This window comes from Sturnus vulgaris, chromosome 8, assembly GCF_052056855.1.
Source record: "Sturnus vulgaris isolate bStuVul1 chromosome 8, bStuVul1.hap1, whole genome shotgun sequence".
Taxonomy (NCBI): domain Eukaryota; kingdom Metazoa; phylum Chordata; class Aves; order Passeriformes; family Sturnidae; genus Sturnus; species Sturnus vulgaris.
The window spans coordinates 15,684,145-15,705,261 of NC_142250.1; the positions used below are offsets into that span (position 1 = coordinate 15,684,145).

At 35.8% G+C, this 21,117-nt stretch overlaps 1 protein-coding gene across 27 annotated transcripts in view; it reads left to right on the plus strand.

Annotated features, from left to right (window-relative positions):
* The window catches only part of KCNMA1 (potassium calcium-activated channel subfamily M alpha 1), a 433,224-nt gene that overhangs the window by 314,780 nt on the left and 97,327 nt on the right, over positions 1-21,117 (plus strand). For 15 of the 27 annotated variants that reach the window (XM_088168919.1, XM_088168925.1, XM_088168920.1 and 12 more), the window contains 3 exons: positions 406-417; positions 8,786-8,872; positions 13,641-13,717. In XM_088168919.1, the coding sequence (XP_088025045.1) occupies positions 406-417; positions 8,786-8,872; positions 13,641-13,717 (176 nt within the window). Of the gene's footprint in view, positions 1-405; positions 418-8,785; positions 8,873-13,640; positions 13,718-14,902; positions 15,056-17,194; positions 17,204-21,117 lie in introns of all 27 variants that reach the window. The other 12 variants (XM_088168927.1, XM_088168914.1, XM_088168918.1 and 9 more) reach the window with 3 other exon arrangements.

Below are 21,117 nucleotides of genomic sequence, written 5' to 3' on the forward strand. Positions count from 1 at the left end.
ACTTTGTTGTAGAAAAATGCAAAGGAAACGTGGAGAACATGAACCTGAAAATATCCCAATGTTAAATATATAACAAAAAAAAAAAACAGTTCAAAATTCAGACATTCAAACTTATCATCTGAAATCCCTTTTAGAGAGATTTCTGCCTTCCTTTTCCCCTGTATTTTTATTCTACATAACTAAGCAAGAAGGAAAGCCTAACCAGGATTCTTCCCTCCTGCAACCCATTTATACTCCTCTTGTAAAATTTTCTCTTTGTCTATCCATATATTTGTTCTCATTCTCAGCAGAAAAACCTTTAAGCCTTGAAGACTTTTAAATGAAGGTTTTTTTTGCTTTTGCTTTGGTGTCAGTTGATTTCTTATCCAAGTGTTTGATTTGCAATTTTTTTCTTGTCGTTTGCAGAAGCCGAAAGCGGTATGCCCTCTTCGTTACCTTTCCTTCCAACCTCAATCCTACCTTCACTCCTTCTAACTTCAGGACTAATTCCTTGCCAAGATCACAGGAAGATAACATCTTTGTCTATCTTTCTCTGTATATACACACACATATATACCTATATATATTCATTTATCTATGTGTGTGTGTGTATATATATATATTTGTGTGTATATTTATATATGAGCCCCCAGTCTCACAAAGGAGAGAGAGAACAGCATTTTGTCTCTCCACTGTTTCCTGTGAATCACGCACTAACTTCTTTGCAGGAAGTACAAAATAAAACAGGATTAGTTTTTTAGGCTTTTTTCCCCTCTTTGTGGAGTCATTGGTGTATCAGATTGTTGCATTTGAAAAGCAGATTTTAGTGTTTCTCCTGTCTTCATTTTGACTGTATCCTGACGATGTATATTTCGTCTTTACCAGCCCTTGTGCTGCCATATTGTTTTCATATTCACACCTTCATTGATGTCCTTCTTTCCCCAGAGTCTTCCTTCAAAACATGTCTTTCTTACAATACAGTAGTTCATGTTCTCTTGCAGTCTCATCTTCCATTAACAACAACCAAATACCTGTTTCTTTGCATTTCTGCTCCTGTTTTGGGTCCAGTTACTCATAATACAGTACTCATTACAGCTATTGTACTGTTCCAGTGAAAGTGCCATGGATAGTTTGTATTATATGTCACATTCATTTTAATGATATTTATTAATTCATTTATGAAGATGTTACTAGTGTATTTTTTTCTCAGCTTTGGGGTTTTTTTTGAGATGGCATGTTTTGCATATTCTTTGGTGTACCATGCTGTGAGTCCCTCACTAGTTTACATTCTATCATGCTGTTATTGGTTTGGATGAAGTAAATAAGGCAGGCATGCTGTTCCATATCCTTGTCTCTCCTTATCTCTCTTCCCCCGACAGCTTTTTTTTTTTTTTTCCTAATTGCTTATAGCACTCTGTCTGACTATCAGTGATGGTCTTTGGAGACCTGCTCTCATTGTCCAGACATTTCAATTTCCTTCTTCATCGTATTCTTCAAATTCTATTTTCCATGTCTGTTCTGTTGTGTGTGTTGTATGTGTTATATGTATTTAAGTTTTAGTCTTCTCTTCCTATAGTTTCTGAGTAGATGTGTGATAAGAGAGGTGGCTTCCTGTCAGTTTGGCATTATTGATATGATCCAACTGCAGAGAAGTTACTGCAACACTTAGCATCTCCAAGGATCTGCAGCTGTTGCACCTCTACTTTGCTTCTTGCTTTTGAGTATATCTTACCTTGTGGTGAAGGCATGTTAATGCTGGCATGATGAGCAATATGAAAAAGTGTTGTACCAAGTGAAGTTGCTTGCTCCCAGAATAAAGTATATTGTTGTGCCTCATTGTTCTGATAATTAATCACTTCTGGAACCAGAAGGAATGATTTAATTGTTTTCAAGTGTAATGAGTTCACCATTACTGTTGAACTAGTTTGGACTATGCCCAAATAAAATACCTCGTGCACATCCTGTACACCATGACTTAGTAGGTGCTGTTGTAAAAAACTTAACTCCTGGGAGCAACCTTGTATATGCTTGTAGTAATTAAGCTTTAATATACTGTAGCATGTAATGTGCACTGTGTCTTTTGCCTTGTATCCTTTTTAGTGTCTTACTAGATTTTGGTGTGTAGAGCAAAAAGGAGCATTATGAATTAATGTCAGTGATAGAACCCGGAAGAAAAAGCATTACTTATGAGTTACAATTAGTGTGAAAACTGGTATGTGCACAACTCCCACTATAAGATTTGTGCACCTACGCTCACACTTCACTTCAAAACTTACCCTGAAACAACAAATATTATCTCCAACTACTTCTATAGTTGGATGAATGACATGGTATGTTTTAAAAGGCTATTATGCTAATAGTGCTACTTTTTATCTGGGCATAGCATGAAACAATCAAGAGTAATAGCTGGTTTTGTTTAAAAGTGTGGTAGCTATAGTAAGTAATACCACATAATTTTGTTTTAGGTAATGTATTCATAGTACTTAAACTATATTATATCTTCCTGATTACTAGATGATATTGCTGCTGTTTGAGTTGCATGGGGAATGGTACAGTACATCTACCACAAGGTTTAAAGCAGAATTGTTACAGCTTTTGTCATTCATTTAGTCAAAATTTTGTTGTTCATGTTTCATTTAATTCAACAATTGGTCTTTTCTTTTTCTTTAGATTAGAGTGATGGCAGTCACACAAGTAGCCATACAGCTGAAAACAAACAAAAAAAAGAAGTAGGGTTACAAAACCAGACAAATTTCCTTGATGCAAGGATGAACTGTTCAACTGGTCTCTGATAATGGGTTTCATCACAGCTGACTTTATCAATCAAAATGTTAAATGTCTAATCTCCTGTTAATTATCCAGACTTAATCCATAATTGCAAGGGAAGAGAGAGACAGTTCTGGAATGCATTAGAATCAATCCTAAAATAGATTAGATGAATCCCACCTTTAATGTTGTATAAAATGTAAATTTGAAAGTAAGACCAATCAGGAACAGTACATAACAGAGACATGGATAAGGAAAATCCTTAAAAGACCTCTCCTGATCCATTTCTCTATTGGGCTGACCTTATCTGTTCTTTCAGTTTTCAGTCTTCATGTAGTGCTGCTAAAATGTTGCTCCCCTTACATATCTGCTGTGCTGTACTTGCTGGGCATCTCTACATGCCTTTGTCAGCTCAGTTTAAAGACCTTCACCACACCTATTCCATATTAATAAGATCCCTCCTCTGTTTTTCTCAGAGAAGGCTGACAGCTATGCACATCTGAGAGTCAGCTACTGTACTGCAATGTCTAGATGAAGAGTTGGAAGTTCCATCCATTCACAACCAGTAGTAGTGGAAGCCTGCTCAGTTTCAAGCTATGCACAGCAAATTGTGGAGCAATGCCACTTAGCAACTGGCCTCCCAGTAAATACATAGTGCATAATGATGGTTCACACTCTGACACTGACTGGTTGTTTTTTCCATGTAGTTCACCTAGAAGATAGCTGAATTTTCTGGAAAAATATGAGAAACATTTGTCATCTACTGAAATTTTTTGTATGCTGATAAATTATTAGAAGTAATGTTTTAAATATTCTTGTGATATGAAAAGCTATCAGCTTTCTATAATTTTACAGTAGTATTTTAGACCAAGAAACATAATTTGAGTGAAATAAGTGTGACATTTGAAAACAAGAGAAATGAGTAAAAAAATCACCTAGCAACAAAAATGAGTAAAAAATAAAACTGGAGGGAATTAGTCCTGCCCCAAAGTGTCAGTTCACAAATTGTCTTACAGTTAAAGTCTCCAGTTATTAGGCTCTCCATCAAATATCTTTAAGTTCCAAAAAACATAGAAGATTAGTAATGGAAACCTTAGCTTTTAGTTTTTTAAAGGAAGATACAATATGGTATGCTTTAGCTAGGTCAGAATATTGGTGTCTTGTGCAGTCATCAATGCACTACAAAAAAGTTACTGAGCAGCACTCCTGTTCTGGTTTAGTTTCAGGTAGATAAGAATGGATGAACAGATATTTTAATATATCTGTATTTTATTGAAGATAGTATGTATACTTAAAACATCAAAAAGATACAATCCAATAAGTTGATCAGAATTAACACACAGTGAGAAACATGAACAGATATCTATTCTCCAATGTCATATAAAAAGTCATCATATCCTATTGAAATTTTCATTGAACAACCTATGTTAAGAAAACCATAAACATTTGTCTAGAATTTCTCTGACCTCGTTTGAATTTTTCTTTTATTTTTTTGAAACTGTGCATGTCAAATGTGCACTGATTTCCATTTGTTTCACCTGCTTATATTTCTGTCAGTCTGAGAACTCATTTTCAGCTGTGTAGATAATATTCATAATTCTTTCCTGTGCTTTACGTGTTCAGTGTCACATTGGATGGGACTTTGAACAATCTGTTCTAGTGAAAAGAATCCCTGACCATGACATGAGAGTTGTAATTAGATGATTTTTAAAGGTCTCTTTGAACATTCTCTGATTGAGTCTGTGATTCCTAAGAGTCCAACTGAATTCAAGGGTGATTTCCACATTTTCATTGCTCTTAGATGCATGATCCTGCATCTAGTCATTAAGTGAATATTCTTTAGCAAATGGAGTAACTTTTGCAGATAAGTGTAAAACACAGGTTTCCAGAGTACATATTCTATTCCACCTCACAAGTGGCTTCCTAATTGTAATGCTATCAAAAAATAATGGAACTGACTTCTCCTAAGTTTATGGTGGTGAAGTACATTAAATTCCCATTGAATACATTAAATCATATTTAATTTACATGGCTTTAATTGCCATGTGACCTAAACATTCATGTATGAAGGAGCAAGCAGTCATGTGAGCCCTGTCATGAAAGGTTTTGTCCTGAGGAATGTATTTCTGGAACTGAAATCCTTAAAGAAATTACGATTTAATGTTTTGGAGCTTGCTATTGCTTGATTACTTTCTGAGGTAACCTAAACTAGAAATGTTTTAAAATTACAAAGTTTGATCAAGATCTTACAAGCTTCTAAAGTACTTGGTATTCTTTACTTGGTTTAATGAGCTGATTTATGAGATTAAAAAAAAAACAAATTGTGCTTTTAGTAAAAACATTTATTTGGAAAAATCAGTGTCATTTTCAGTAATATTTACAGAATAACAGAATGCATATGGATTAGCTATATATATATTGGTATTAAACCCCTCGAGCTTCTGTCTTTTTTCCCTTTTCCTTTGCAGCCTTGAAGGTACATAGAAAGGAGACATTAGCTGAAGCTGTCTCTCTTAGAACTCCTATTTAGTTTGCCATGTACTTATATTCTCAACTATGGGGATATATATATGCATATTTTTATATTAAAAAGCACATGCATCTCTAAATAACTGATGGATGCATTTTTCTTGGAACACTCAAAAGACTGTTTTGTTTATGCTGCTTGTTCCCTATATTCTATTTTAATTCAAAACATTTCCCTTTGCTGCATATTAGAGTGAGTGCTTATCAAAGCATAACCTCAGCTAATGACACTACAGGTGTCATAAGAAATAATTCAGTAGCAGCTTTAATAAGCAGTATATTTAATATATCCATACAACTCAGTAGAAATTGCTCATGATTTTGCTCTGGTTATATATCAGTGTGTATATAAGCCCAAAGCTTTATGAGCTTTTGCTGTAACTCTTAGCCAGTAGCAGTGATGGGGCAAATTAATTTTCATTTCCAACAGAAGATTTTGCTGCTGGGGTCATACTGCAAAAACTGTGATCACATCTATATTTTGTGATTATAAATACATTGTATTTGTGAAAAGAAGTATATGTTAATGAAGTACAAGATCTGACAAAAATAAAGTCTGTACACTGACCCATGTGAATTGATTTAATGTGTCTCAGAAAACCTTGAGATACAAAATCATACTCACAATCATTGCATCCTAAATGAAGCCAGTTGTTCTAATTTAAGGCTATGTTCCATGCATCTCAAAAGAGCTGCTTCATTTACTTATTACTTCATCAAATTTTAAGTTTCATTATGAAAAATGAACATTTATAAATCTAGTGGTTACCTCAGTTTGTGGAGTTTGGGTTGTTGAGGTTTGGGTAGGATTTTTTACTCTTTGGTATGGTTCATATGCAAGAATTGTATTGAGGAAAAAAAACAGCCTGGGTCTACGTAAAGAAATATGTTCGTCTCTTTTTACTGAAAAGCTGCAACACTTACATTACTTAAGAATCAAGGAAAGAAATAGATTTATTTTTTTTTTCAGATAGAGCAGTACACATTTGAACCTAACAAAAGCAGCCAACCCAAACTATACTACAAGACCTTACATATTTTGTAAGGAGCAGTATAATAAATACATGAGATTATCCTCTATAGAAGATTTTTTGAGTTTAGCAGCTACATTCTCAGTGTAATGGCAGGCAGGGAGGAGGAAAGGTGAAGACTAAGGTGGCCAGGACAGCACTCTGTAAGTGCTAGTAAGTACTTTGTGGATTAAAGTGACAAAAGCTTGTGCAGGAAAGCTAAATTTTCCAACCTGTTTTTGACCTGAGTAGCTGGTTTCATATGAAGAAATTCTTATGTGATTGTTTGGGTTTTTTCTCTCCTATCTGTTTTATTCCATCTTAAACCTGTGAAAATGCATTTTACAACTGCATTTTGTACAAGTTTTCATTGCAACTTCAGCCATTAGACCCAGTTCACTACCAAAGAAATGACACTACAAAGATATGACATTAGATGATACTAGTTTAGCTGTGTAACTTTATCTCATCCCATTTATCTGTGTGTATAATACAGGTATTACTTACACCATCAAATTTCATTTTTTGCAAATATTAGTAAGTGTGCTGTTGAGATGAACCTGCATTCTGTGATACCTTCCTCTCCTTTTTATTTGTTGCTTGTAACTGTGAATGAAGGAAAGGGAAGGATATCTGGGTAGATGCTTTCTTTTAGATTTAATTTCAATTCCAGCATCTGACACCAGCTGTTTGTGTGAGGAGATAATGATTAAAACCGAACATTCTACAGCTGACCTCTGATGATGTATAGTCTTTACTTTGGGAATCAGAGGCTGTGCTTTCAGAAATGCTGATCATTCGCACAGCTAGAGTTCCTAGAAAGTGTATATGGAGCTATGCAATGCTAAACACTTAGAAAAAGTTGGCCTGTAGGCATCCTGTAAAATGGGGTAATAGTATATCTTCATTCTTCCTGTCAAAGAAATCACATGTTTGTGAATCTTTTGCGTGTTGCAGTGATGATCATTGCAGAAAAACACACAAGAAAAATACAATGCTGATTTTAAAGAGAGAGAAATTACACAAAACCATGCCTGAAGAAGTGGCAGTAAAAAAAAACATGAATGAAGTTTCAGATGGTGAGAAGGAAGGAGTTTATGGGTATTAAATTAAGAACTGTATCATAAGATGTACATAATGGGGACTGAAATGTGACTTCATGACCAACCTTTTACTTCTGAACTCATGAGCACTTTATTTTGTGCCCTGCATATTCTTGTCATAGGGCCTTGCAGGCATGTGGAATTACACAAAACAATGTGCACATTATTAATCTTTCAGATATATTATGTTGTCATACTAATTTATTCCTAATGTGCAGAGAATAAATAACATATTGAATAAGAGATGTACTGAGATCCATTTTCTCCTAACAATAGCATGAAAGACTTTCGACCTTCAAATTTTAGTAATGTATATCTGCTCAGCATTGTGCTTTATTTATTTTTGTGTATATGTACTTCCCTAAAATCAGTTTTTGCTACATGGACAAGTGTTTAAATTCCTGGTAGTTCGTTATTTATTCTAAACTGCATATACGTACCATTACTACATTTTGAGTTAGAAAAGCTAAACTTTAATAAAAGACAAAAAAAGAGAAAAGGTTTGAAAAGCTATATTAAGTTTTAGAGAGTTAGAAGCTAAGATGTATTACACATTAACAAAACTCACTGGAGAATATATTTATATTTATCTCTATCTGTATATTCATATTTAGCTTGGTACTTTGCAAAATGCCTTACCTAAAGTCTAGAGTTAAATTATTATGAAAATAAAAGATATATTTCATAACATGGAGTACCTTACTTGTTGATACCATTTCCTTTGTCAGTTAGCTGAGGCTCTTCTGTCATGGTGGTTGGGTTATTTTTGTTCTCTCATGGCTGCTTAGCAGTGTTTTAAAAATTTTCTATTCATTTTATGTTTTTTCAGCTGTCGTGACTGGTTGTCTTGTACCATTCCCCTTGAGTGTATGTGTGCATTTATTATTTTAAACAGTAACATTGTATGTCCAGATAGGGGTCCCATTAACTTTCTATTTCACTAGAAATTGGCAAAAATTTGCATCAAAGCTTTAGTTTCACAAGTGATATTTTTGTTGTTGAGTGGTGGTTGATGGTTCTTTCCACCCTGTTGTGAATTTCTCACCACTTTGCATGACAGAGCAAGCAAACAGCAATGCTCAGCTTCACACTTCACGTTTCTCAGAGGATTTTGTGTAGTCTGTATTTAAAGCAAAAGGATAAAAAAACACATGTAAGCACTTAGGTGATGTGATTATAGGCAGAGGCATGTGACTGTCTCAAACTGAAGGTTTTATAAAAAGCATGTGAAACTGTTATTTGATTGGAAATATATAGGAAGAATGGCTTAAAATTTCCTTGCAGCCTTTCCTAACTAGTGGGTCCCCTATAACAGAATTAAATAAAGCTAATTTGGAAAATTCAGTTAAAATGAATATAAACTTACTGTTTTGTTGGTTTTGTTCTTGTTTCACTGAGCAGTATATTAATCAATCCTGGAAACCATGTCAAGATTCAAGAAGGTACCTTAGGATTCTTCATTGCAAGTGATGCCAAAGAAGTAAAAAGGTAATTAATGTTTTTATCTTTTAATAGAAACAAATACATTTAATTTCAAGATTATTTTTTTACATTATTGTCTATTTTAAAATTCTGAGGGGGACTTGAGTTGTTACTCTTGAACTACCTATGTGCATGTAGTTTTCCTAACTACTGTCAAGAAAATGAAAATGAAATTTGCAGCAGATATGAAAAAAAATAAAGAGGCTGGGTTTTTGAGTCCTCCTAGAAAATGTGAAATATTTTCATTTGTTTTCTCTATACTTATTGTGTCTCAGAGGAATTACTGTTAGGGAGGAGGACAGGGGTTACAGTTCTCTTAGTTTTGGTTTAGAGGAGTTCTTATCTGCACAGACTTTAGCAAATTCTTGATGCGAGTTAGCTACTGTGTTCATGCTGTAATTGCATTAGCAAAATAATGTTTATGTTCTTGTCATTTTACTTTAATGGAACTAAAACCTCTATGGCCTCATAATAATAAATCAAACTACATATAATGCATTATATCCCAACCACTGCAGACAATTTCACAGGCTCAGTGTACCTGGCTGTACTAGATTTGGGATGAATGGAGTTTTATGATATTGTGTTGATGACCAAATGTGTGTACTCTAGTTTGTTAGGATTATAGTATGCTTGGAAGGAACAAAAGAACATTGTGATAAAGTAATTTTTCAAAGGAAAATGTTCAATGTCTCTATGATGTAAAAAGAAAAGGAATATTTGCAGCTGAGTTCTTCCTCATAATTTGAGTTCTTCCTCTTTGTTATGAGTCATTCAATCAGATTTTTACTGATGTCCTCCATGAGTTTTGTATTTTAACTAAATCCTATACTTAAAATGATAAAGTATTCAAATGATACCCTTTATTAAAGTTCCAACTTTTCAGGATTAAATATAGTTAAATAGTACCTAACCATGCATACTTGCCATGAATACTTAAAGAAAGTCAAAATACCAAAACAGTGAAATTAGAGAACTTGAATTCTATTTTCCTTGAAAGAGCTGAGATAGTTTTTGGCTAGGTGAAACATGCAGAGCAGGGCAGCAGTGCTGCTGTCCTGTCACATCTCTAGCACCATCTCTGGAGCATGTGCACCCTGCCCTGCCTCATGAACTTTTTCTCAGACTGTAAGTAAAATGGCATAGTATTTTTAACTTTCTAACATTTTATTTTTAACATTGTATTTTTAAGGTTAGGAAGAAGTTAACTGTTACTAAGGAGTTTAGAAACATTTTTCACATCATTCATCTACCACATTTTATTTGATAGTGAGCATGAAACAAGATTTACAGTTCTGCCTGGCTTTTGGCAGGAGGCTTTGTTTAGAAATATCCTGCCTCCCTTGCCACATTTCTTTGCTGCTTTGTGCAAAGCAAATGGTTATCAGATGGGTTTCAACTAACAAAGCCAATTATGAAAAGTGTTAATTTCACCCTTTGAACTATGAATCAGAGTCAGAAATATGTTCCAAAATTGAGGTCTTTTGGAGGGGAAAAAATGATTTTTTAATAAAGCATCATTAAACATGTTTTATACCTGAAATGCAAATTAAATTATTCTGGCTTTGTTAATTAAGACATTTCAGCTCCCTTAAGCTGAAGTTATTCATATTTATATATCCCACAATGAAATATAACAAAAAATGTTCAATTACTTCTTTCTTTTAGAATCACTTTTGCATTTTCAGAAGAATAGTTTCCCATAAGAAGCAGTTATACTTACAAACAATCATGCCTAGGTAAATAGCTTCACATAAAATGTTGACTGTTCAAATATAATACAAACTACATTAATTGCATCTTCATTACTTTTTATTCATTTGCATGTAAGTACTAGTGTCAGAAGTCCACATTCTTCAAATCCACTTAATTTACTGTAATTAGAGTAATTTTATTACAGCAATCACTTCAGGTATTTATTCTTTACTTTGGACATAGGATTGAAGGTGCCCTTTAGGACAATTGTCTTGCAGTGAACTTTAGAAACCTGATCTCCAGGAATGACCAATATCCAGTTCCATGTTACGGAGTTTTTGTGAAGGACTATTTGTGATAATTGATTCTTGTTTAATAAAAGGGCTTCACAGCTGGACTGGAGAGAAATTGTAAAAATTTGAGGCAGTTTTCTCCTCCTGGCTTGCATCTTGACATTGACTCATGGTTTGAAAAACATTTTCTTCTCATTTCCTTGGAAGTAGTTTATTTTCTTTTTGGTCGAATGTGAATATCTTGAAGACCAGAAACTTTCTGCAAAGTATACATGCTCAGAGAAGACGTTTTCCTTTTACATACTAAGGCAATTTCACAGCCTGAAAGTCATCTTTCAGGAAGTTTCTTAGAGAAATAGTGTGCTATGCTTAGGACTTATATATTCTGTTGGTAGCTTCATGCTATATTAATTTCAGAAATGTTGATAGCATTCAGTGAGGTGTCTCTGCAATTTCAATTTGTATTTGAACCAATATGAAGCATTGATATCACCTCTCGTATGCTAGACCTCTTATCTTTCTCCTGATGGGTCACTTAACTACCAGTAGAGTTCCACCTGCAGTGGCAAGCTATAGTTAATCCAGAAGAAATACTGGTATTCATTCTGGCTGCAGGGCCAAAGGCTCTGTTTAATCAGAGGCTGGCTATTAATATTGGTTTGCTTTTGGTATTTTTCATAGCTTAGACTGCAGATTTTTTTGTTTCAGTGGCCTCCCAACTGTTGTAGCAATCCAGCAATCTCATACTGTCAGCAAAATATATTGGTGGTTGCAAAGTGGAGGCTTGCCTCCTACTGCCAAATTGTATTGAGAAATGTGCAATAAGAGGGGGCAGAGAAGATAGGCAGGGAGCTGACCTGTCCTGAGTATGGAGAAGTGCAGGGAAAATTTTTCATATTAAAAAGTGTGTTTCATTTGCTATGCCAGCAAGAATCCTGGTAAACTGTAACTGTCCAGCTGGGTGATCCTCATGAAATGTGTCACGACAGCCTTACATGACATGTTGACTTGGCAGTCATGATTGAACTCTCCTGTGGGCAGTCTGATTCATATTTATTAAATCAGAAATTTTAGAAAATCTTACATAAAGTAAAAGGTTTATTCTTTCTCACTGCCTTATTTCTCCTTGTGCTGGCATGGGGCATCCACAACTTCCCTGTGCAACCTGTTCCAGTGTCTCACCACCCTCATAGACAAGATCTTTTTCCTAATATCTGATCTAAACATACCCTCTTTCAATGTAAACCCACTCCACCTTGTCCTGTTTCTACGTGCCCTTGTAAATACTCTTGCCCCATCTTACCTCACAGCTCCCTTCAGGTACTAAAAAGCTACACTTGGGTCACCCAGAAGCCCCCTCTTTTCCAGGCTGAACAATCCTGATTCTCTCAGCCCTTCCTTGTAGGAGAGGTGCTCCATCTCTATAACATGGTAGGGGGCTCCTCTGGACTCACAGGAAGGTCCATGTCCTTCCTGTGCTGGGGACCACCAACACTACAGGTGGGTCTCACCAGAGAGGAGCAGAGGAGCAGAGTCCCCTCCCTTGTCCTGCTGTCCACAGGGCTTTGGATGCAGCCCAGGACACGTTTGGCTTTCTGGGCTGTGAGTGCACCTTTCTGGCTCATGTCCAGCCTCTCATCCACCAGCACCCCCAGGTCCTCCTCAGCAGGGCTGCTCTGGATCTGTTCATCCCCCTGCATTGACACTGGGGGTTGCCTCAACCCTGCATTTCATCTTCTTAAGCCACACGTTTCCCAAGGGCCCAATTTTTGAGCTTTTCCAGGTCTCTCTGGATGATATCCTGTCTTTCAGGTGTGGTAAAAGCACCACTCAGCTTGGTGTCACCTGAAAATTTGCTGAGGGTGCACTTGATGTCTCAGTCTGTGTCATTAATGAAGGTATTGAATGGCACTGATCCCAGTACAGCTCCTTGAGGGACAGCAATTGTTCCTAGTGCCTGGTGGGACTCTGAGCCATTGATCACTACCCTCTGGATGTGACCATCCAACCAATTCCTAATCCACCCATGGAATGCATCACTCCAGTTTGGAGAGAAGAATGTTGTGGGGGACCATGTCAAAGGCTCTACAGAAGCCTGGATAAATAACATCTGTAGTACTTCCTTATCCACTGATGTAGTCACTGCATCACAGAAAGCTGCTGGTTGGTCAGGCAGGATTTTCCTTTGGTGAAACCATGCAGGCTATCTTGAATGACCTCCCCATCCTCCATGTGCCTCAGCACAGCTTCTGGCAGGATGTGTTCCATGATCTTTCCAGGCACAGGGGTGAGACTGACAGGCCAACAGCTCCCAGAGTCATTGTTTCTACCCTTATTAAAGACCAGCTATAATGTTGATCATACAGTAACAATCAAATGTACAACCTGAAAAATTGGCACAGACTGCTAAACAGTCCTTTAAAATAATCACCCTAGTAAGGCTGATAAAAACAAAAAAAAATTTTTCTGACAAAGTTCATGGGATGCTGTTTTCGATGAAAAACAATTTAACTAATACACTGTGGCATAATTATTATACATTTTTCCAAGTACTTTTAAAATAGAAGTATATTGAAAGGAATACTAATTTGGAGCCCTATGATGTTTGAAATTAATGGTCTTGCAGCAAATATTTCCTACTTTAAATGTCTGAACCTTTTCAAAGATTAAAGGAAATCAGCATTGGTGCATTTCATTAATTGGTCACTGCAACAAGAGGAAATATGGGACTAATTTCATTTCAATGGATTAAGAAATGTGTCCATTCTTCCATTCTGTCTCTCCAGGGCATATTTTTACTGCAAAGCCTGTCATGATGACATCACAGATCCCAAAAGGATAAAAAAATGTGGCTGCAAACGGCGTAAGTAATATTTCTCTCCCTCCCTTCCTCTCCTTTTCATGAACTGTTCAGCCCTGAAGAATACCTGTACATGCATTTACATGTTTTACACAGTGGTTCAGAAAAGCTAAGAAATAGATGCAAGGCAACGTAGTAAGTGCTAAGTAGTCCATATGTTTTTATTACATTTCACACCACTCACACCTGTGTCTTCACTAAAAAGTAAATCAAAGTCCAAAGCTAACAAAAACTGAAGAATTAAGTCAAGCTAGATCTAACTGTGGAGGTTTCTGAGCTAAAAATCAGCCAACAGTAAAGTTTTTCTCTCATTCATGACATGCAGAAATTCAGTCATTTCAATAGTTTTCTGATAAGTAAATAACTTCTATGTGTCTTAGTAAACCTGATTCTTCAAAAGAAGAAACTAGGGAATTATATATTATCATACAGCTATTGAAATAAATTTTTATTGAAATAAGTGAACAGTTTTACTGGAGGAAAGGGTTGTCTGGAAGAAATCAAATATTAGTGCCTCTTACATATATCCTTTTAGCTATAATGCTAATATTAGTTTTAGTTAAGTTCTTAACTGTTTGGACAGTTTTTCATGAAGAAATAATTGAGTTTTTGAATGGAGATGAATCTTTGCATCTGAATTTTTATAACTATGTAGCAATCAGCATTTTATCCATATATACTTTGAAATAATCTTTTTCAGGAACTATCATAATTACACTTTGACCAAAGATGTGTTTGACCCATGCATATTTGTAACACCGATAGCAAAATTATTTAGGAATCAATTTCTCTTTGAATATATAAATATTTATGTGTGTTCCATGGTATTCTGCCATGAAAAAGATCATCCAGTTCAAAAGTACTGATTGGTAAACTGAAAGATCTCAGAAGAGTTTGATCATGCCTATTTTCCCATTGCTTTTAAAAGGGAAAAAGCTCTTTTATTTATAGCTTGAGTCTGTGTTATCCATGCACTATTATAGAGGATGGAAGAAAGCCTAAGCTGAACATTCTCTGCCTTTTTGGAGTATCTGGAATGGATGAACTCTTGAAGATCATTTTAAAAAGAAAAAAAATTATGTCGAGATTTTTAAAAAATCTCTCCTCCAAAACACCAAGAGTGTGGAACAAAAGTATGATAGGGAGAAAGCAGCTGGAACTGACAGAAAATGGTATTTATCTTCCCAGTAGCCACAAGGAGAGCAAAGCACATGGAAAGCATGCCTGATGTGGAAGGAATGTATTCATTGCCTAACATATTGGAAAAAAATTGTTCAAGAACAGTTTATCCATGTGAGAATGTGACCTTTGAACTTCTGCCAAAGCCAATGAATCTGCTGAGTAAGTTCTGGTAAAGCCAGTTACAGATGCCTGAGGGTGCCTGTAACTCTCAAATGAAATTTTTTTTCCAAATTAGTCAACAGTTAAAGAGAAATATGTTACCTGCTTAATTTTATCTGGTTCGAAAAAAAAAAGAAAAAAAAAAAAAAAGACTTGTTTTATTTCCATTTTCTTCTCTACTCCTCCTTCACATGGTGTATGCTTTTTAAACATGTACTGCTTAAAAAAAGAAGAAATCTCAAAGATCTCTCAGTGTAATATGAGAAGTACACTTTTAATTGTCATGTGTTAGAAGATAGGAATCAGGAACTCACATTAAAAAGGTTAAGAGCCCTTTATATTATACATAAATGAGAATCAAGGTAACCTTCTCAGTATTTTGAAACCTGGGAGGAAGCAGGGTATGACCCAGCCAACACAATGGGTATTACCAGCTGTAAGGCCATGGAGAGGCAAGAATAACAATTGCTGTAAGGAGCAGTAGGAAGGGTTACAAATGGCATGGTCACACATATCAGCCCAAACACTGAAAGGGTGTTGGGCAGATGAACAAACACAATGATAGAGTTAGTGAGGAAGAAGAAGGAGGTGGCTGTCAGAGCTGGTGTAGTGAGCACTGAACACTAAGGAGGGAATCCTGAGTCAGGTGAAGAAGCTGACTTCAGTCAGTGAGAATGAAATGGTCATTGAGAATAAAATCTTTTCATCATCTCCCCTCTCCTCAGGCTGCCCTCTCTCCTGTTTCTTAGACACTCAAGGGGACACAGGTACATGGCAGGCAGCCCATAGTAGAGCTGAGAACAGCTTTCAATGAGGAGCATGCTCAGAAATATTAGAAATAAGGCAATTACTTTGCTTTTAAAGAGCTGTCAGTCAGCAGATAAAATGGAAAATTTCAATAGTAATTAGTGATTTTTGTTTCTCAAATTTTGTTGACAATTTTGAAATCCCTTTTATGGGACCTACTTTTTGGGTTTGGGTTTGTTTTTAAGGTAAGTCTTTAGTGCAGTCTGTTATTCACATAAAATGTTTTAGCTTTCAAATCACTAATCACTTTTGAAAAAGCATAGATATGTTATCGATCTGTAAATGATGCAAATCTTTGGTCTTAAAAATGCTGTTCTAACCAAAACAAACCATAAATTGAGAAAACTTTATTGAGTTAGGAAACTGTCAACTGCTCTGTCAGCATGTAACACGTCACTCTGCCAATTGATTTTTGACACTGCATACACATGCATCTGTATAATTCTGTATGACAAATACATGCTTTAATGAGCAAGTAACAAGTAATTAGAGGCAGCTGAATGTGGAAAATATGTAAGATGAAAGGAAAGGTTGTATATGAAAATATTGACACATTCAGGTGAATTTAAATGTGGAAGAATATCTTTACATGGAAAACTGAATTATGGTGGCTCTCATTAATGGAGCTACCTATAATGCTTAAAACACACAATAATGCATCTGAGGTTGCACTTCAATTTAGATACTTTCTGAACATTAGCTTGGGGTATTGTTGGGGTCTAAACGTGAGTCTGACCTACATAGTCATTTGTCCAAACTTGTTAGGCCTAATATTAATAATTCAGGGCAGATCAGTACATTTCTATAAGACCAAGGATAATTCATGTAATCCTGCTTTCCTTTTGCAGTTTCTTTGCCATCCCTTTCTCCTTACCCATCCCACTCTGTGAATAACACATAAGTGCTGATGGCATATTGTCCAAAGAAATACTTGTGTGGAAATTTTATTTGCGGATTGTTAATTTTTTTTTAATGTTTTCAATCTCTTTCCTATTCCGTTTAACTGTAGTTTTTGCAGCAAGAGGCCAAATACATGTATATATTTATATAAAATGCAACCACGTTGGGATGAAATCTCTAAACTGGGTGACCTATTCCTCCTGTTTCTTTCATTTTGTGCAACAGCTATGGTCTAATTCTCTATATATTTTTTCCAGTGACAGTGATTGCTGTGAACGGTGGGGCTGAACCCCAGAGGGGACAAATCATGTGTACATTGATGTGTTTTAAGGAATTTCTTGTAATCAATGACCATTGACAAACTTTTGATTTATTTTTCCTCTTGCTGCCTTGGAACACGGCCCCTACTATATTTTAACTGCACACTGATAGTGATCTATTGTGAGTAAAAATGGGTTCCCTGTAGCCCAGAGTGCGGTCCAACCTGTCTTTCTCTAGCAGAGAGTATTTTTGTTCAGTATTTTGGTTCTTTTCTTTATTTATGTTGCATGTAGCAGTGACGTCATACCCACAAGTTTCTCATCGTTTACACCAATGGAGATTAGGGTGACGTTGAAGAAAATACAGCAGTTTCCCCTTCTTGCACCTATTTGCCCCTTTTTTCCACAAGCTTATTTTTTATCCCTAAATGAAAATGAGGTCTTGGCAATAGTATTTCCTTGAAATTATTTTAGGCATATCTCATGAATTTTTAGGGATATTGGTTAGGCTGGGGTAATTGCCACTATAGCACTCTTTGCCTGGTTAAATTCAATTGTCAGGTCCCTGTTTAATTTTTCGGTACTTTATACTTTCTATTGCACAGCTGACACAAAGAATAGCACAGCAGTCTTTTACTGTCCTTATCAAACTTTTTTTCTCCCCAATGAAGGAAAAAAAAAGTATGGGGAAAAGCCAGGCAATGAATTGAAATTGTGTTTTTTAATGTATAGACCCAGAGATATCTTCAACAGGAAACAAGCTGCAGTGATTATTTTCTTGAACTTGCTGGTTTTGACATTACTTACATAAATAGACACATACTGATTTCTCAGGACATTAGCTGTAAATTTTTACAATAAGAGCTTTATGGACCACTTCATGTCAATCTAGGTCATACCACTTAAAAGTGTACAGAATCTATGAAGGCTCTCATCAGCCACTTTATGTGTACACTCATGGTAAATACAGCATTTGGGACATGGAAAGACTTTGCTGCTTAGAAATACAAGTGCTGCAAAGAAATGTACTGGTTATAGGGCAGTGTTGGGATTATTTGGGCTTGTTCTTACAGAGAGCAAGGGGGATCCAATATCTCATAGCTGCAGTGCAGCGTTGCTGTGCCAGATTGAGGCTGTAACTTCACTGTGCAACTGCAGCTATTCTAAGTAAAGGAGGCCATGAAAGTTCAACCTTTTACCAGATATTCTGAATTTATTGTGTGACAACACTTCAAGTCTTAATCAGGATTGAGATATTTTTCCCCTCTCAGCTCTACACACTGTAGGATCTTGCAATGAATCAAGGAATAATTTATGCTCTTGATAAAGTTCTGACCTTCTTGAAATTATGGTGGCCTACAATTAAGATTATCATTATTTGCTATTTATTTTATTGTGGTGTCTGCAAACTACACTAAAGGATTGAGATCCTGTCGTAGAAGAAAATATGCAAGGAGAAAACAGAAATTTCTCCAAACACCTATTTTTAGCAATGACACAGCAGAAAGATGAAGCAGCAGAAAAAAGCAGATTGTGAAACAGGTCAGCATGATAAGAATCAACAATAAAACAAATTAATTCATTTCTGTGGATTAAATGGTGAATACTATTGACTTTGAGGAAAAATACTGGAAGCAATCTGGATTTATCTGTAGCAATGTATCTATTTAAAATACGTACTTATGTTGAGACCTTTCTGAACTAAAGAAGTTCATTTAAATGGTAATAAATAAAAAAGTAAAGGAGTGCTGTGCTTCATGCTGTGAAAGAACTAGAAAAGAAAAGGTCATGTAGTTTTGGTTTTTTTCCATTTCCCCAATAGCTTAAGTTTATTTAGAAATGCAGCTTGCTTTGAGAGTACACTGGCTGAGAGTCTTCTGTAAGGTAATGAAAGAAAGGTCATGATCAGATTTGAAAATTAAAATGAATTGGTCTATAAATGTGCCATTACATCAAAACCTGCGAGTAATTCTTATACCTACTAAAATAGAGTAAGATGTCCACGCAGCTCTCCTGGAGTTTTTACAGTTTTGCCATAGAACAGCACCATGTGAATTGGAGCAAACAAGTTGTCTTGGATGGCAAAAATTGCAAGAGAGCGAACGAGCTCACTTGCTAGTCTTGAAGTCGTCTTGTAAAAATTAAATAATGGAGAGGTAGATTTTCCTGTTGTGTTAGTTTAATAAAATCTCACAAACAGTTTAAGGCACGCTGCTGTATTTTTCAGGAAACTGAAACTGTGCTGGGGGAAGTCCTGTCTGTGTTTCAGTCTCATGATGCTAATCCAGCATTGCAGACAGGCGGTCACGCCGGTCTGGTCGCCCTCTAATGCTGACGATTTTTCACTCATAGTTTGAATCATGAGAACTTGGCGAATTGAAATAACATTGTGCATTTCAATTCTGAAGCGTTTGGGGACCTTTTTGTAGCATTCGGTGGTCAGGAAAGCTCCCGCTGCTGCCGCTGCTGAGCGGCTGCTGCCTGAGAGAGATCCACTAGATGTCCTCGGAGCTCTTCTCTGGCCCCGCCAGCCCAGGGAAAAGCGATGGGAGCAGCACCAGGATGGGGCACAGCCGACGGGTCACAAAAAAATCAGGAAAGAAGAAGGAATATTTTGTTCTGCTTTCTTAAAAAAAAAAAAAAAAAAAAAAAAAAAAAAAAAAAAAAGAAAAGAAAAGAAAAGCTGTTCCTTGACATTTTAGGTAGAGAATAATCTGCAGTTTCCTTTGCTTATTTTTGCAGCTGGAAATATTTCCCATTACTGTTTGTGAACCACTTCAGATCCAGACAATCTACACATTTTAACTGTGCTTTTTGACTTTTAGAGATCAGAAAGTAGGTATTGCGAGAAGCTTAGACATCTGGGGAGCTATTCTTTCTTTTATAAAATGGAAGGCTACTGTCTTCTGAGAAAAATTGCATCTAAAAGTTTCTAGAAGTATTTATTTACTTTATAAGTAATTGAAAGAAACTTTGCTCTCCTTTTGCTCTTAATGAGTAGTTCATATGTGCCTTGTTTTGTAAATTATTTAAGCAGTCTTAAATTAATGTCAATAAAAACTTCCCCTGATATTTTTTGCTAGTTAGTTTTACAAATGTTGTGTGATTGTCATCATATTAAGAAGAAGGATCTGTTCTTTTTTTTTCCTATTTATTATTCAGTTGAAAATAGGGGAGTAGTTTCCTTTATGTCCCAACTTTTGTTTTCATCAGTATCAAATTACAATTCTATTCAACATTTATAACACTTCTAGGAATAGAAATGAGTTGATTCTTATGCAGGTTCTACAGGTGTCAAATAAATTTAACACACCCAGAGGCTGTTCTTAAGGTCCCCCTGTCTCTCTGATGATTCCCATTTTCTGTTAATGTTTATGGAAGTTTTATAGAAAATGGTATGTGTGTGGCTGAACCATTTAAAATCATTTCTGTCCTGTCTTTGATCTTGTCACTAGTCATCCCTACTAATAATGCGTGTTTTGTTTTATTTAAAATAAGTATTGTATTTGGTGTGAATGTAACTGACTGTATAAAAGGAATGAAGAGTAACAGCATGCTTTCTTTCCAAAAGTTATTGCTCTGATATGCAGTTGCTTATATACTGGTTTAAATCCTTATGGCAAGTCCTTTCTGCTACTTGTATTTCCAGGTCCAAGCCCGTTTCCTGCATGTTAATGATGTGAAATATTCAAATGGTGCATGATCTCCAGAACAACTGACAATAATAGTTAAAAACAGTCCCTGAAGGGCATTGCTTTTGAGAAACGTTATCATGTCCTTCCCCTATTGAAGAGAAGGCCTTAAATTTCCAACTTTATTGGTTTAAGTATGACGAAAATGATACAAAAAGTTTTCATTCCCAGGCTTCTTTGCCCTTAAGGATTATTTCTTTTTAATTTCCATAAATGTGTCCTATCCTATTATTGACTGTTGACAAGATATGGCCAGAAGTAAATGAAAACCAGGGACTGTTACTAACCAATGACATAGCATAGTTAAGTTGTTTTGCTACAGTGTTTGATTAGAAAGAGTCCTTCAAAACAGCTATAATTACAGCAAAATGGGCCTGCTTTTTCACCTCACCTATTGTTAGTA